Source organism: Larimichthys crocea, chromosome I (assembly GCF_000972845.2).
Source record: "Larimichthys crocea isolate SSNF chromosome I, L_crocea_2.0, whole genome shotgun sequence".
Taxonomy (NCBI): domain Eukaryota; kingdom Metazoa; phylum Chordata; class Actinopteri; family Sciaenidae; genus Larimichthys; species Larimichthys crocea.
Window position 1 is genome coordinate 37,008,178 of NC_040011.1, and position 15,188 is coordinate 37,023,365.

A 15,188-nucleotide genomic window follows, 5' to 3' on the forward strand; every position below is an offset into this window, starting at 1 on the left:
GTCTCCCTGAAGAGTTTAATCTAACCACAACTTCTAAATACCTTAAACATACAGCTATACTGTCTATTAATTATCTTTATTTCAGTCATTAATTGTATTCGTATTGTAATTGTATTTGATTTGCAAGGCTCATGATGACAAACCATGAAGCGTGTGTTATCAGTAGTAGAAGTAGATTGTAGTTTCACACCTCACTTATTAGTTTGCCAAACTCAATGGGAAAAATTGGTCCATTGAGGGGAAACCACATGTAGAAAAATAATAAGAGAGGTTACAGGAAGCACAATGAACAAGAAAAAATGACTCAGTTTAGATGTAAAAACATTTGACTGCTGATACTGCTGTGCACTTACAAAATATAGCAGGTTGACATAGCTGACTTAAATAAATCCTTGATAAACTATTTTAGAAAAGACTTTTGATGCCTGATGTGACTGTGAGGGAAGGAAATACTGGATACCAAGTGAATAAGTACTTAGATTTTATTTTTCTACTTTAGTAAATGGGACAGCAGTGATATCTGTGATGCATTTGGAGATTGTATAACGTCATGACATTGCTTTATTTCTCTGTGCCTCTAAATCCTGAGCTCTGACCTACCTGTGTGGAGGGGAAAAAGGATGAATTTGTAGAAAAATCAGTTTTTGTAGTGAGAAAAATCATCTAAAGCCTTGTGGACTCCAGTGGGTTTATTTTTGCATTCCTCAGAAGCACCAAGCTGGTATTGCTGTGCTTAACTGTAACATGGACCAGTGAGAACACTATTTTGATCACTCTTGTAATTAGAAAGACAAGGTTAAGACAGTAACATGAGATGCTGTTATTGGTGACAGTTTGGTCAGATGTAACCCTCTCACCTTTTTCTTATATTCGAAACATTTAAAAAAAAAAAAAAAAAAAGGCCAAAAAAAATTGTAAACAATGTTGAGAGAACAAACAAAAGAACAGCACCAGACACAAATAAACACATCGACAGAAGTATAAAGAGACTGATGAATCAGTCCTTGAGCCTTAGCACCAGTACACGTCCCCACTGTCAGTCCAGCAGCCTGGGGATGAGAAGGCAACGCGGTACCGAAGTGAAGGCAGTGTCGCGTTCATGTAGGTACCAAAATATCTCTCGTAGTCTTTGCTAACTTTTTTGTCCTTTAAATGTTTACTGAGAGTTTTTGCTGAGCCGAAGGAACGGATGGATGGAGTCACTTGTCATCGTCCTCCACTGTTCCCCACTCGTCCAAGTCCTCCCCCTCCACCTCTCCGTCATCAGCATCATCGTCCCCATAATCACCCCAAGTGTCATACACATCCCCTCCTTCGCCCTCCTCTTCGTTGTCGTTTTCCTCCAGCAGGTCGCCTCCATACAGCGGCTCGTCCTCCTCGTCTTCCACTATCTCCATCTCCTCCATTTCGTCCTCTTCCTCCTCTCCTTCTTCGTCATCATCATCATCATCATCGTCATCATCATCATCATCTTCCACGTCTTCTACCTCCAAACCACACACCTCCCCGTCCTCCACCTCACCGTCCTCTCTCTCGTCCTTAGAGGAGGTGGGAGTGGAAAACACTTTCCCTTCAGTCCTGTCTGTGAGGTAGGATCTGTTGGAGGGGATGAAGCTCGAGGTAGCAGTTTTTGTGTTGATATAGAGGCGAGGAGGAGGCCCTGGCGTGGTCGTCGCAGCCTGGCCAGAAGGAGGAGTGATGGGAGCAGAACCGGCTCTTTGCTCTTTGGAGTCTGGGGCCAGAGTGAGAGGCACACCCATGGCCCCGGGCCTCATGGAGGTCATGTTGGGCATGTATTCACGGATCTCCCCTGGCTCCAGCGGGTCAGGCCCACAGGGGTCGTGTTCACTGCAGGACAGCTTGCCGTCCAGCTTCGAGATGAAGAGCATGCCTTCACGATGCTCCTTACAGTAAGAGCTGGGGCACATCTCACAGAACGAAGCTGCCTCTTTACCACAGACATCACACTGGTGCCATGGACACTCCCATCGCCCTGAAGACAAGATCACATCATTACTACCTTAAGTAAATATATCTTGTGGATGTCAGTAGTGTGATTTCTGACCTAAAGGCGGTTGTATAACAACAGTCTCATGAATCTCAAAGAGGTCTGCTTAAAGTCACATGAAAACTCCATGTGTGCTTTAGGACATTTAGACTAAATCATGCCCTTAAACACTCTCCATCTCTACTTGCCTGCAGGTCTCTTGGCCAGGTTGAGACAGTCAGCGTGATAAACCTTCGGGCAGCCCGGCTTCTTACAGGACACTATCTGCCCCCCGTCACCACAGCTGAAGCACTCGTCTTCCCTCTCCTTGGTCACTTCTTGCTTGGTCTTCTTCTTCACAGGGACTTTCCTCTTCCCTTCCTTTAATTTCAGTTTTTCAGCTGATGGCTGGTTCTGAACAAGGTAAAGAGAGTTAGGTAGGTCACAATGTAGCTCTTATTCGATGATCTAGGCAAGGATAGTCAGAGGATCTACTGATGTCTTAAGTGTGCCTGTGCAACGTTTAAACTGTTCAAATGTAGGCGCTCACCTTTGGCCGAACACCCAAGAATCCACTGCAGTTGGGTGCTCCACATTTACAGGCAGTCTTCCCGTTGCCAAGACACTCCAGGTTGTAGTTGAACTTCAGCTCTACACCTAAAATAAATGTTGTATTAGATCTACGCTGCGCTTGGAGAGATTGTAACTAATGATGACTAATGATCCTACACAGTACAAAATATCCCATCATGCAAACCTTTAGGGATGTCTTGTAGAGCAAATAGTCCGACCCGTGTGTCCCCGTTCACAGTCCACTTCTGAGTCTCACAGTTTGGCTGGCAGCTGTGGTTCATGAAGCGAGCTTGGTTCCCCTTGGGTCCGGCATCAATGATCCGGTCCTGGAAAAAGAAAATATAAACAGGTCAGCACCGAGCATGTGATGAAGTGATTACACACATGATGAATCATGTATCATTTACAGAGTGTTGTGTTTATAGTCATCATGCTCACCTTGTCCAGTGTAAGCATGTAGAAGTTACAGATATCGTTCTCCTGGGCATGTCTGATCCTGGCTCGGCATTCCTCTTCATCGATCACCTCTCCCACATATTCACTCACAAAGGCTCCCTGAGAAGCGACCGAAGAAGAAAAAGCAAGATTATTAAATAACAGAGTTTCAAGTGAGTATTTCAGTCACACACATCTGTCACCATGTTATTAACCTTCTTGATGTCCATAACGCTGCGTAAGCCCCAGCCGCAGGACAGCGTCCTGTAAATCTCCACGGTCGTGTACTGGCGCTTTGTGAAGGCCTGGTTCTGACATCGCTCCCCTGCCGCACACACTTGAGGGTGGCACTCATACATCAGCATGCGATTAATGCATTCTGAATCGATGCCGCACGGGTTCTCGTCAGACGCCTTGCAGTTACAACGCGGGATCTCGGATAGGTCAGCAGTAAAGATCTGCACCTTCCCAACTGGCCGGTTTACCTGAGAGACAGAGGCAGTGGCATGATTTATTTCCCCTCATACATCTCAGTGGACTGCTTCTTTGTCAGAAAAGCACAGATAAGTATGTGGTACCCTAATGTGTCTGTATGGAGGAGGTTTCTTGTCGTTCTTTCTGTCCTCCTGAAGCTGCTTCATCTCTTTTTCTGCCTGGAGCTCTTTAAAACGTTCTGCTGCTTCACCGAGGGCTGTAAAGACATAATACGGTCAAACAATTATCTCAGAATTAAGACTTCATTTCTTAATATCAAAAGCAGAAACACAAATACAATTAATATACACAAGTACAGACCCTTTTTGTACACTGCATCTGCACCCTTTCCCATTTTCTCGATGTTGTGAGTGTCACCCTCCATGTAGGGGAAGACTCTGGCCTGGTACGTCCACACAAAATCTCTGGAGCCAAAGAATTGAACTGGGAACTCTCCCACCTCATGTTTCATCCTCAAGATGTTATTTGGGACATCTTTGGCCAGACAGACTTCAGCTGGCCACCACCTAGAAAATTAGATCAGGTTTCAGAAATGCAAATACAGGTACAGTAGCTGTTGCTTAGGTTACGATCAGACAGGATCAGGTGCTGCAAATTGCCACAGGCGTTGTAGGGTGTGTGTACTTGTGCCGAACGTAATCGTCGTGAAACAATGAGAAAATAACGCTTTATTTAGCTGATTAACAGCTTTCTCAATGCTGCCACTTGCTCGCTTCCCAGTTCTTGCTTTTTCACTCTCTCAAACCACTGGATACAAAACATTAAACTTCTTTGTGTTACTAATTTTTCAGTGTAAATTGCGAGCCAGTCAGATTTAGATGCCGAATACATTAAATAAACAAAGAACACAGCAGGTAGAGTATCACAGTTTAGTCCATGAGTCCATCTGGATTGCCTCAGTTTCAGTCACATTTAAAGCTGTTTGTCCTGGCTCGCTGCATTTTTCCAAAAGTTGGATCCAGCTCAATTTCTCTGCCACAGGCCGCTGTGTAGTTTGGCAGACACCCCTGCAGCCAAAACGTACTACCCCCACTCAAATGAATGGAAAACCTGCGTTTTCGCCACAACCCCGTCTGAATGTACTTTTAGAGACAATGTTGTGGCTTACCTGTAGCGTCCCCATTTGACCCACAGTATGTCCTTAATACGAGGCCTCTTTCCAGCTTTGCAGTCATTGCAGAACCAGCTGCCCTGAGGCATCTCCATGTTCAAACATTCCCGATGGAAAGCAGCAGGACAGGCTTCACAGCACAGCAGACTGCCCCCTAAAAAATTGTAACAAAACACAATGCACTGATTGGTTTATTTTTATTAGGAGTTAGATTATTGCTTATTATTTTTAGTGAAATTATTAAAAAGACCCTGTGTGTGGGGGTACCCTGGCTGAAAGGGAGCATTTAATTGGAAAATAGGATGAGGCATAAAAATCAATTTACAACACATTATGCTCAGGGCATTTTCCATAGTAGCCACTTTTATGGGTTTTTATACATATTTGAAACATGGAGACAGTTTAGAAAAAGTGTTTTAGATTCAAGTTTCACACTTAAACCCATATTATTAAATGTTTACATGATCATCACAGCAAAACTGTTTTGAAGGCAACCATGAAATAAGACCAGACTTACCTTCAGAGCAGACAAAGCACCAGCTCACATTGATGTGTTCGTGATTCTTGCAGCCTTTGCGTGGAGTGAAGTGGTTTGGACAGAGGAAGCTGTTGTTTGCTAGCACCAAGCTTCCTGCTGCCATACAGTTGTCATTGGCATGATAGGCCACAGGGCAGCGTACGCATCGAGCCAACCGGCCTACGATAAAAACACAGAGGAGCAAAGACAGCTTTTATCCATGCACATGTAGAGTTAATGGCATGGTTTATGATGACATATGAGCAAAGATGGCAAAGACTCATCACCTATAGCTATAGTGTAACTGATCATTCACTCAGCTGGCCCACCGCTTCAGACAGTGAGTCACTCATAAAAATGTAATCACCAAAACAAATCATGATGATGATATCTCCGGTCATGAAACAGAAAGCCTATTAATAATGAGTTTAGAGTAGACACTCAGTCCTTACAGGAGAAGAAGAAATAAGTCAGGATGTGGGGAGAAATAAAACAAGGGGTGCCAATTTGGTACATGATCACCAAAACTGTGATGTAGTTGTAACAGGAGCAGACTTTGATGGTGCTGAGGAATGTCTAATTTTGGAGCCTACACATTGTTGCTAAGCAGGTAGAAAATGTAGTCAGAGCTGCAACATAATATTTGCCAAGTTGATTCAGAAGCATAAAGCACCATTTCAATACTTTAAGAAATATAACAAGGACTTTACTTGGTCAGCCAGGATATGTATGACAACAACATAAAAAGTGACTCTCTCGCCCCTACCAGAGTAGCAAGAAACAAATTTCTCTGATCACTTCGTACTTCACAACATAAGAAAATTCAGGCCTTACTAAACGCAACATGCTACCCAACTCCTGATACAGGCTGTGGTCATCTCGCCTCCTAACAGGCCTCCCAGCCTGCACAGTGAAAACCCTTTCAGTTGATCCAGATGCCCTGTCTTCAATCAACACAAAAGGACACGTTACCCCGCTGCTCATCAAGCTGCTACGTGTAGCCACCCACATTAAATTGAAATCCCTAATGCTCGCCTACAAAGTAGTCTCCGGTTCTGCACCTACCTACTTGAATGCCCTCATGCAGGCATGTTACCTAACGACTGTTGCACTCCTCCAATAAACAACGCCTGGCTCTGAGGCAATACAGATTTTTCTCGTCTGTTGTTCCCCTCATCGTTGAGACGTGCTACCAGTTCCTACCAGATCAGGGCCGTCCCTCCCTACTTTGAAAGACCCAGCTCTTCAGAGAGTTCCTCCTCTTCTGGCACTACAAACAACTGGAAATGTTAAATCCATCCCGCTTTGCAACTAACATGTGAGTAGTACTTATTGCTGCATGAACATGTCCATGTCGCACGGTACCTTGATTGTTACCCTTTTTTGTAAGTCACTTTGGATAAAAGTGTCAAAAAATGTAACATAGCTGCAAATCTTTGTGAACCATTTGTAACATGTCATAGTTATACTATGGTTTAAATCCAAAGGCAAAAGTGGAGCATACCTTTAGAGTTGCCGATGTTGAGAGGGTTGGTGATGTGGCAGGACAGGCACACGTGCAGAGGGCAGCGGATGCTTTTGTTATGCGACACTGTGGCCGAGTAGGCCAGTATACAGTCGGTATGGTAGAACTTCCCACACAGTGGTATCATGCAGCGCTTCACGCCACTGCCAGACTTCTTACACACAAAGCATGTGTGGACACCTGAAAGTGACACAAAGCAGTATGTAAGGACACGTGTTTCATGATCAGTGGTTGCTTTGAGCCTCATGTCAGACACAAGGTGTACACACCAGTGTTGCATTCGCTACAGAGGAATTTTCCCTTCGGAGCGGCTGACAGGCCAATACACTGCGGGTGAAAGGCTCCATAACAGTGGCCGTCACACACCAGCAGGTCTCCTGTCCTCTCACACACCTGCACAAACATAAACACAAATAATACAGAGTAAGAAACATGCGAATGATCTACATGGTACAAATAAGAAAATCAAACAAAACCTCACCTGACAGACATTCTCCTTTAAGGATGTAGCTCCTATTTTTCCTTTTACATCCACTTGGGAAGAAAGGCTGTCATTCAAGGCAACAGGCAGCACCTACAGAGATGAAGAAAAGGATATTATCACTCAGCCACACTTGTGGAGGAAATGCAACAGAATATTTTTCTCTTGGATTGATAACCAATCACTTATTAGCTGAACAATAACAACAAACACACCTCAGGTTTGGGAGTTAGTGTTCCAGTGTGTACAATTTGCTTCTCCACAGTGCCGCTGGCCTCTATCTCTGCCTCCTGCTTGGGGGTCTTAGATACTCGGGGGCTGGGGGGTTTGTTTGAATTAGCTCCCTCAAGGTTATCTTTGCTTTCTGACTGCTTGGAGACAGCAGCAGCAGCGGCAGGGACAGGGGCAGGGGCAGAGGATGTGCTGGTTGCAGGCTTCTCTTTCTTCACAGCTCCAACCTATCCAACATGAGATTTATGTTCAGGATGGTTAAATATACTTTTAGCATGACACTCTTTGGTGGAATGTTAAGGGGTGTGACTGTGCTTTTGTAGTACCTGAGTTTTCTTGACTAAGACTTTCACCTCTGAAGTAACTCCACTGTGTCGCTTCAGCTCCTGGAAAACAAACAGATTGGGAAACACATTCAATATTTCTGGCGCTAGTTGTATACACTAAGTGGACTCTCCCACTGCCAGTGAAGTCCAAACATACCTTCTTCTTTGCAGGAGTACCAGAAACTTCTTCTATGGTACATTCCAGCACCCTGTGCGACAGCTTCCTTGGCCTCTTTCTTTCTTGAACTACTGTGCCTGAAGTTAAAAACAATGATGCATCATCTGTTATAATGTTGTTTCCTAACCAATATTCTGTGCAGCAACACTTGTCCCTTTTATATTATGCAGCAATTTAGATACCGGATAGAATATAATATCCAGTAAAAACTTATTTACCAGCTTCAGGAGGTAGATCAGTTTCTTCTGCTGCCTCTGTGTCAACAGAGGGTTGTGTTGTGACTGGAGATACTGAGGGTGCCACAGGAGAAAGCTCATCCTGAGATGGACACTGTTCCAGCTCTGAAGGAGGCTCCGTGGGCTCTACAGAAGACGAAGACGAGATCGAGGTCGAGGCTGAGGTAATTATTCCTGGCGTGCTGCTGAGATCATGGAGTGTCGTCAACCCTGATGCCTGCTGTGTACACACATGCAAAGGAAGCACCATGAATTAATCAAATAGATTCGAATTGAATACACAGGGTGTGTTTAGGTGTCTGTTGGGTTGCAAAATGTGTCTTGAAGTCAGTGTAAGGTAAGAATAAAAATGTGCTCAGAGTTTGTCAGACTAAAGAGTGTTATTAAAGTGTTAATATAAAGTGTTATTAACCACTCAGACAAATTGGATTGATTAAATATATCAAAATCAGATAAAAATGAGCAGTATTCTCAGCTCCAACACTGTGGGGGTGTGTCCGCTGAATGTGCTGAAGCCACACCGACTTGTGGGAAGTGACTGAATGAGTTCAGAAAATTACAATAACTTTGAAACACTCTGAGCAAGTGAATCTCTATCTCTGTGTCTTCCTGTCTCTGTTTCAATGTCATGTACCGCAGTGAAACAACACTGCTGTGTGGAATATTATCGTTACTTTGTTTTTGTTTCGCTGGCGGTAGCACAGCGCAAATGCAATGCAATGCGATTACACCAGCCCAGGGAGATGTCTGACGGTCCGTGTGTGCTGTTACCGACACACATAAACTTCTAACTATATATATTCCCTTTAGCTACAGGCTGCTGGTGCATATAAAAGATGTCTTGTGTCCTTGTCCTTGTGTATTTTCCCCAGGACTACGCTCAGGAGATGAATTCACCAGCATTAGAAAAAGCATTTGCAGTAGTTCAAAAGGCAGAGCAAGCAAGCAACTGAGAGTAAACAAGAATAACAACTAGCATACAGAGACCCACAGACACTAATGTGCTGAAGGCTTTTAACAATTACAGTGCTAGGGGTGCAAGGGTATGCTCAGGGTGGCCTCAACATGTCATCGAGCCACCTTTTAGGACCGCCCAAAAAATCCTGGACTGAAAACTGGTGAAAAACTGTTTTAACCTTGAACTTCACATTTCAGTAATGTGTAACGTGGTAAGGATTAAACCGTGTAAAGTCTTTTCACATGTTTTCAGCTAGTATTTTCCAACATATTTAATGTATTTCAAAAGAAATCACGGAATTGCCTTTACACAGATTTTAAAATACTAAGAATATAAAATACATTTATTCAGTTGTTCTTGTTTTTGTGTGTTTTCATTTTTATTGTCAGGATACTAAAAGAAAGAGTATCATCTCACCATTTTGGAAGATTCTGATGGGTGTTTCTTTGATTTCTTTTTTGGGACAAATATTTGTTCGTATTCCTCAGTTGACTCCAGGAGTCTTTTAGTTGGTTTCCGCAGACGTTTGTTCTCTAAATTTCCTGGGTAAACACACATGAAATACATTTATACATTGCCCCAGTAGATCAAGACGAAGTTTATGAGAAACACAGGTATACAAGTAAAACACCAACAGTTTGCGTCTTACCAGCGCCACTGCTCGTCTCTGAGAAGTACGAGTCATTCTCCGATTGCTTCTCCATTCCCAGATCAAGATCTGGTGATGTTGGCGTAGTTCTTATGGTGTAGGATCCATTTATCTCTGTAGATACCTCACTCGTAACTTCCTCCTTATGCCCAGCAGTCTCCTCCAGCAACTGCCAGCGTTTCTTTGGAGCCACTGTGGATCCTGAGTTCTTTTCGAGGTAGCTGGCTGAAGGATCAGCAGCGATGGGAGGACGTGGCGTAGAATCAGCTAAGTCAGCATGGCCACTGACAAACTCCCTGCCGTAAGCCAAATCAGCCAGGTCCGAAGAGAGGCCAGGTATGCTAAGTTTCAGTTTGGCGGGTAGTTTTTGCTTTCTACGCTGCTTGTCCGAGTTCCAGATCTGAGAGTTTAAAGGAAAGTCTCGACAGTGGTAGGTGTCAGCCGTCATGATAGCTTTTGTCCTGTTCTTGGGCTTCATTGCTCTGTTTTGGGCTGTTGTGGACTTCCCCGACTGCCCATTCTCTGTTTTTATCCTCTGAGTGAAACCATCACACGAACCCTTCAGCGGGTCTCCTTCTTTAGAAGTAGGGATGACGAGGGGTTCCTCCTTAATCAGAACTGGTGATGGTGGGAGAATCAGGGGTTTACCTTCTTTTTCTCTGGTATCATGCATGTCCTTTAAGAGCATCAGGAAGGTACTGAATTTATAGTTAGAATCCGGCCGAAACACTGTCGATTCTGAGTCACTGCTGTCCTCCTTCACAAGAGATTTAAACATTAGTTCCTTGGGATCCTGGAAGGCATCCATCAGGGTCTGAGATGAGGATGGAGAAGATGATGATGAAACATCAGGGGCAGCATTTTCTGTCTTGATCTCAACAGGTTGCACAGTCGATACACCAGACCCAACAAACTTGGGCTTTATCAACGAGCCATTTCGAATTTGTTTCTTATCAGGCTTCCTCGCACGCCTTTTTGGCGAGATGTGATTTACAGGTGATGTTACGTTGCTAGGAAATTCCCAGTTAGGAGACATTTCAGTTTTGATGGGTGCATCAGTAGGTGTATGATCAGGACAGTTATTAACATGGGCATCTGTTGAGATTTGGCTTGCGGCCAGTGCATCTTTGAGATCAGTCTCTTCCTCCGCTTTCAGAGCTCTCGTCATCAGACGACTGCTGGCAGGAAGATTCATAGAGTGCTTTTCAGTTGTACTGTGAGACAATTCATTACAGCTGTCCAAACTCTGCTCAGAGTTTGTGTTTTTAGATGTAATTTTTTTTGTTGCAATGCTTGGCATGTCACAGGAATCTATAGAATGGTTCACTTTTTCAGTAAACTTTGTTTTAGCTTTAGCTGAACCCTGTTCTTTTCTGACCAATCTGTCTGTATCCTCTACCGGAGACATTGCTGTGCGTTTAGGACGATGCAGCATAGGAACTGAGTCCAGGTCTGCATACGGTGAGTCCTTTGGCTCTTCTTTCAGTGCACGAGTTGTAGGATGAAACTGATCCACCACTTTTGTGATGGTAGATGACTCTTTTGAACCGCCAACTATATGACCAAATATGTCTGACAAACATTTCTTTTTCTTCTTACAGGCTTTGTTCTTATTGGACTGAACAGCAGCAGAGTTTTTGATGATATCGGGCTCATTTCCGTTGGGGGCCATATTGGGTGATGGGGGTTGACCAGGGTCCACAGTGACAGAGGGGGCCTCCTGTGGCTTTTCAGCCGGGAGTGGGCTTGGCACCCGCTCCTCTCCATTGACAGATATTGAAAGCACGCTTTCAGTCTTCTTTTGTCGATCTGGGAGCATATACTCGGCTTCTGCCACACTGACCTTCCATGCAGTCAGTAAACTTTTGGGTATCTGCCAGGAACAGAAACAACATCATTCAAAATAATATTCACAATAAGATTATGTGATATTTTCAAGTCATTTCATGCATTTACCGTATACTTGTAGTCTTTTTCCTTCTGTTTCCCTCTCCGTCTCAGCACAGGTAAGTCTTCAAACTGATGACCTCCTTCAAAAGGAAGAATGGCATTCCCTTGGACCCAAGCACTTTCAATAATCTCTCCAATCGTCTCTAGGAAATACATCCGACAAGGACGGGGACTGGGAACTGAAACAATACTAACATATTAATTACTTTGCACACTCTTTGGTAGACGCTAACCTCTCAGGTAAAGGTCGAGTTGGAAATATTTCATATTATAATCAAACCCTCTCACCTCCACTACTCTTTATGAATGAAAGCTTACCTTTCATCTTAGTGTGGCCCCCCTTGTCTGGGTCACAACAGATATGGCAAGGCCACCAGGGCCGTCTGTTAAATTTAGCCCACACCAAGTCACCTTCCACGTATTTCACTGCAGGAAGAGGCTTTTTCTTTGGGCTGTTGGACTAAGCACGATAATGAAAATACATTAATATCTAATGCAGGAAACAGTGGTACCACCAATAATTACAGATTAAGAGAGAAAAAAGATCTTCTTATGCATTATTTACTTGAGCATCACAATCTCAATGTTTCATGGTCATGTTAAATACTTTAACTCACTGTACACGTGGCACAATTAATTTATAAAAGATTCATAAAATTGTACTTGGATATGATAAACGTCAACAACATCATAGTTGTTGTAACGGTGATGAAGTAAGCGTCATGGGTGTGTCAGACTCACATTAGAGTTGGTGCCGGCTGGTGAAATAAGTCCAGGGTCAACAGGAGAGATAAGTTCATCATCACTGTCTGATTCCTCACCCAAGCTCCACCCATCTCTCATAGTCATATCTGGCAGTGCACTGGGGCTTAGTGTAGGGTTGAGTTCAGATATAGTTTTGGACATCAGATTAAAGACAGTAGGTTTATATGTTCTTTTATCCGCCCCTGAGCTGCACGTGGTCTTACTGTCACTCACAGTTTGGTCCAGACTCAACTTTGGGGAGTGGTGAAAAGGCGCCAAGTCCTCATCACTACTGTGCTCCGTCTCCTCGTCCTCCTCTTTAATGTCACTGCTGTCAAACAGCGTGGACTCAAAATGCAGGTAGCCATTGGGGATGGGAGAACAGCGCTCCAAACTATCAGGACTGTGAGGGGAGAAGCCATTTCTGTTTGAGTCCTGCAGAGCCTCCAAGGGCTCCATGTCGTCATTGCCTGGAGAAGGTGGCAACTGGACTGATGGTGCCTCAAACTCATCATCATCATCATCATCGCTGATTGGGCTTGCACAGTGCAATTGATTCCTAGGGTGGAGGTTCCTCTCCACATCAGGCCTTGTGACCCCAGTGTTCAGGTCCTGCAGCCTCTTCAGCGGGCTGTAGCAGTGAGATCGGTCGGTTGGTTGGTTGTACCCAAGTACAGCTGGCTGTTTGAGGCTGGAAGATGGCAGTTGATCGGACCCACGACTCACAATGCCACATTGGTTTCCATAGGAAGTGCTCACAAGACCATTGCGGGGCCTCCGCTCTGCTTGGCTTGAGCCAAACACTGAGCCTACCCGAACAGCTGGTCTGTATGATTGATTCATGTTGTCACGGCTATATCCTGTCAAAAAAAAAAAGAGGCAGATTAGATAAGGGAAGCATGCTATTTAAGTTTCTCCCCAACTACAACCTCTGTGAGGGTTACTGGTGCGTGTATAGTGTAGGACACAATAAAGCATGTTGACAGACACTTATAAAATACAGAGCATTATATCGACTCGGATAGAAACCTATAAAGGAGAAACAAGGCTTTGCGCACACACACACACACACACACACACTCACTCACACACAAATAAGCCGACATTGCATGGCCTCCATACTAGAGGCCGGTTGGACGGCATAAGACAAAACACACAGATCACGCTCGCTCCTTCACCACATTTCATTCACAAACTATCAGAAAATAGTCGCGCTTTGTCTGATGGTCGTAGGTCAGGACGATCGGTGACTAGTACAGTCAATGGAGGAGCGCAGAAGCTGTAGTAGAGGTGGTGACACTGAGCCATCACACAAACAAGCTACAGCAGCCACACACCGACATAGGAAGCTACTATTCCTCTCTTCTCACTCTCTCTCTCCCTCACACACATACATACATACATACAAAAAAAAGGCTAAGTTCATAACACTATCAACACGTGGAAAAACGCGTAAAACTCACCATTTGGAGGTCGGTCACCGTGAAACCAACAGCGTGTGTTTGGCAATGTGGCACAAAGCGAGTATTTTTCTCGGTTTGTGGAAGCGGCTCTGCACAATCCCAGCTGCAGCAGCACTAGTAGTAGGCCAAGGAACAGCGCTCATTCTCTGCACTTCATCGCCTCATCAGCGGCGGCCCCCTTACAAAAAAAGAAATCACCTTAAATACAAAATAACAAGTAAATCTCCATTACGCTGCAACAACTAAACAGCGGCGAAATTCAACGTGCCATAACCGGACCCATAACAGCCACAGCAAGCTTATTTACTACATGATTTTTTTCCTGCTGTCGAAGTGCCCCCGGTTATGTTAAAACAAGCCCAGACTGACTGTGTTGGTGAGCAGCAACCAATCGGCACAGCTACCCAACCCCCCGTCTGCAGAGGGCCGTGACACTCAGCCCTCGACGAGCACGCACTCACACACAAGCACGCACATGCATGTATGCGCGTCCAGGTGAAGTTTTCTAAATAGTGAGTGGTATAAAACAATAATAATCCCAAAAGCGAATGAATGACCCGATTTAGTGAATTTGACCCATTTCTGCGCTCTTCCTATTGTTTTTTTTTTTTTTAATCATCTACAGGCCTGTGTGTGTGTGTAAATGTGTGTCTGTGTCTGTGTCTGTGTGTAGCGACAAGGGGAAATCGAGACAACAAAATGATTGCAATGCGCAAACAGCCACACACGGCCTCTCCGGTCAAACCAAAACTCCGTGCGCCATGTTGCCTCTGCTCTGACATGAGGAAACAGGCCGCTAGGCGCCCAGGAAAATAAGATAAAGAAGGAGCCAGTGTGGCTGAAATCGTGTGTGTAAAAAAAAAACAAAAAACAAAAACGAGGGTTTACTCCGATGAAAAACCCAAAATGATCGCCCCTCCAGCTTACCCTCACATATCAGTAAAGATTCTGTTGCGCGTATGGATGCAGATCTGTAAATGCGCAAAGTTGGAGAGCACAATAGGCTCGCTGGGCCGGTCCTTTAAGATCAAACAAAGACGGTACAGTCACACGCCGACCTGACAGCACAGGAACTTACCTCTCGATTTTTTTTTAAACACACTACCTCAGATATATGGCTCAGATCTCTGTTAGGCACATTTTTTGGTGAATGATCCAGTAGAAATACCAGAAAGAGTCGAACTTATTCACCCACCCTGATGGATCAGCTGTTTAGCGTTTATATTACAACATGACCTTTTTTTTTTAAACAAGTGTTTGTAAACAAAGTCTGCTGTCACACTGCGTAAAGTCCAAAAAGTCAGACCATGAGGGTCAGCACGGTGTTAT

The 15,188-nt window shown here is 44.3% G+C and overlaps 1 protein-coding gene across 3 annotated transcripts; it reads right to left on the bottom strand.

Moving 5' to 3' along the window:
* Positions 1-464: 464 nt before the first annotated feature.
* nsd1a (nuclear receptor binding SET domain protein 1a) lies at positions 465-15,092 on the bottom strand. 3 transcript variants are annotated; one of them, XM_019265488.2, is made up of 24 exons: positions 14,965-15,092; positions 13,860-14,037; positions 12,394-13,256; positions 11,971-12,112; positions 11,659-11,831; positions 9,703-11,575; positions 9,471-9,595; positions 8,078-8,315; positions 7,839-7,936; positions 7,682-7,741; positions 7,340-7,582; positions 7,125-7,217; positions 6,913-7,036; positions 6,623-6,823; positions 5,119-5,298; positions 4,599-4,755; positions 3,791-3,996; positions 3,574-3,686; positions 3,211-3,480; positions 2,999-3,115; positions 2,745-2,886; positions 2,538-2,644; positions 2,197-2,401; positions 465-1,993 (listed from the first exon to the last, which is right to left on the bottom strand). In XM_019265488.2, exons 3-24 carry the CDS (start codon positions 13,237-13,239, stop codon positions 1,200-1,202), a joined length of 6,507 nt encoding a protein of 2,168 aa, XP_019121033.2. In that variant the 5' UTR covers positions 13,240-13,256; positions 13,860-14,037; positions 14,965-15,092; the 3' UTR covers positions 465-1,199. The 3 variants fall into 3 exon arrangements, with proteins under 3 accessions (XP_019121033.2, XP_010753198.3, XP_019121032.2); XM_010754896.3 differs by having other exon boundaries at positions 14,938-15,077; XM_019265487.2 differs by lacking the exon at positions 14,965-15,092 and adding an exon at positions 14,787-14,923.
* Between the last annotated feature and the right edge of the window lie 96 nt (positions 15,093-15,188).

Bases quoted from the DNA above. Each gene is read 5' to 3' on its own strand.
- nsd1a (XM_019265488.2), bottom strand. From the start codon at position 13,239: ATGAATCAATCATACAGACCAGCTGTTCGGGTAGGCTCAGTGTTTGGC. The intron at 7,937-8,077 runs GTAAATAAGTTT...TTTTAACTTCAG, and splicing joins TGATCTACCTCCTGAAGCTG to GCACAGTAGTTCAAGAAAGA. The intron at 1,994-2,196 runs GCAAGTAGAGAT...TCTTGTCTTCAG, and splicing joins CCTGGCCAAGAGACCTGCAG to GGCGATGGGAGTGTCCATGG.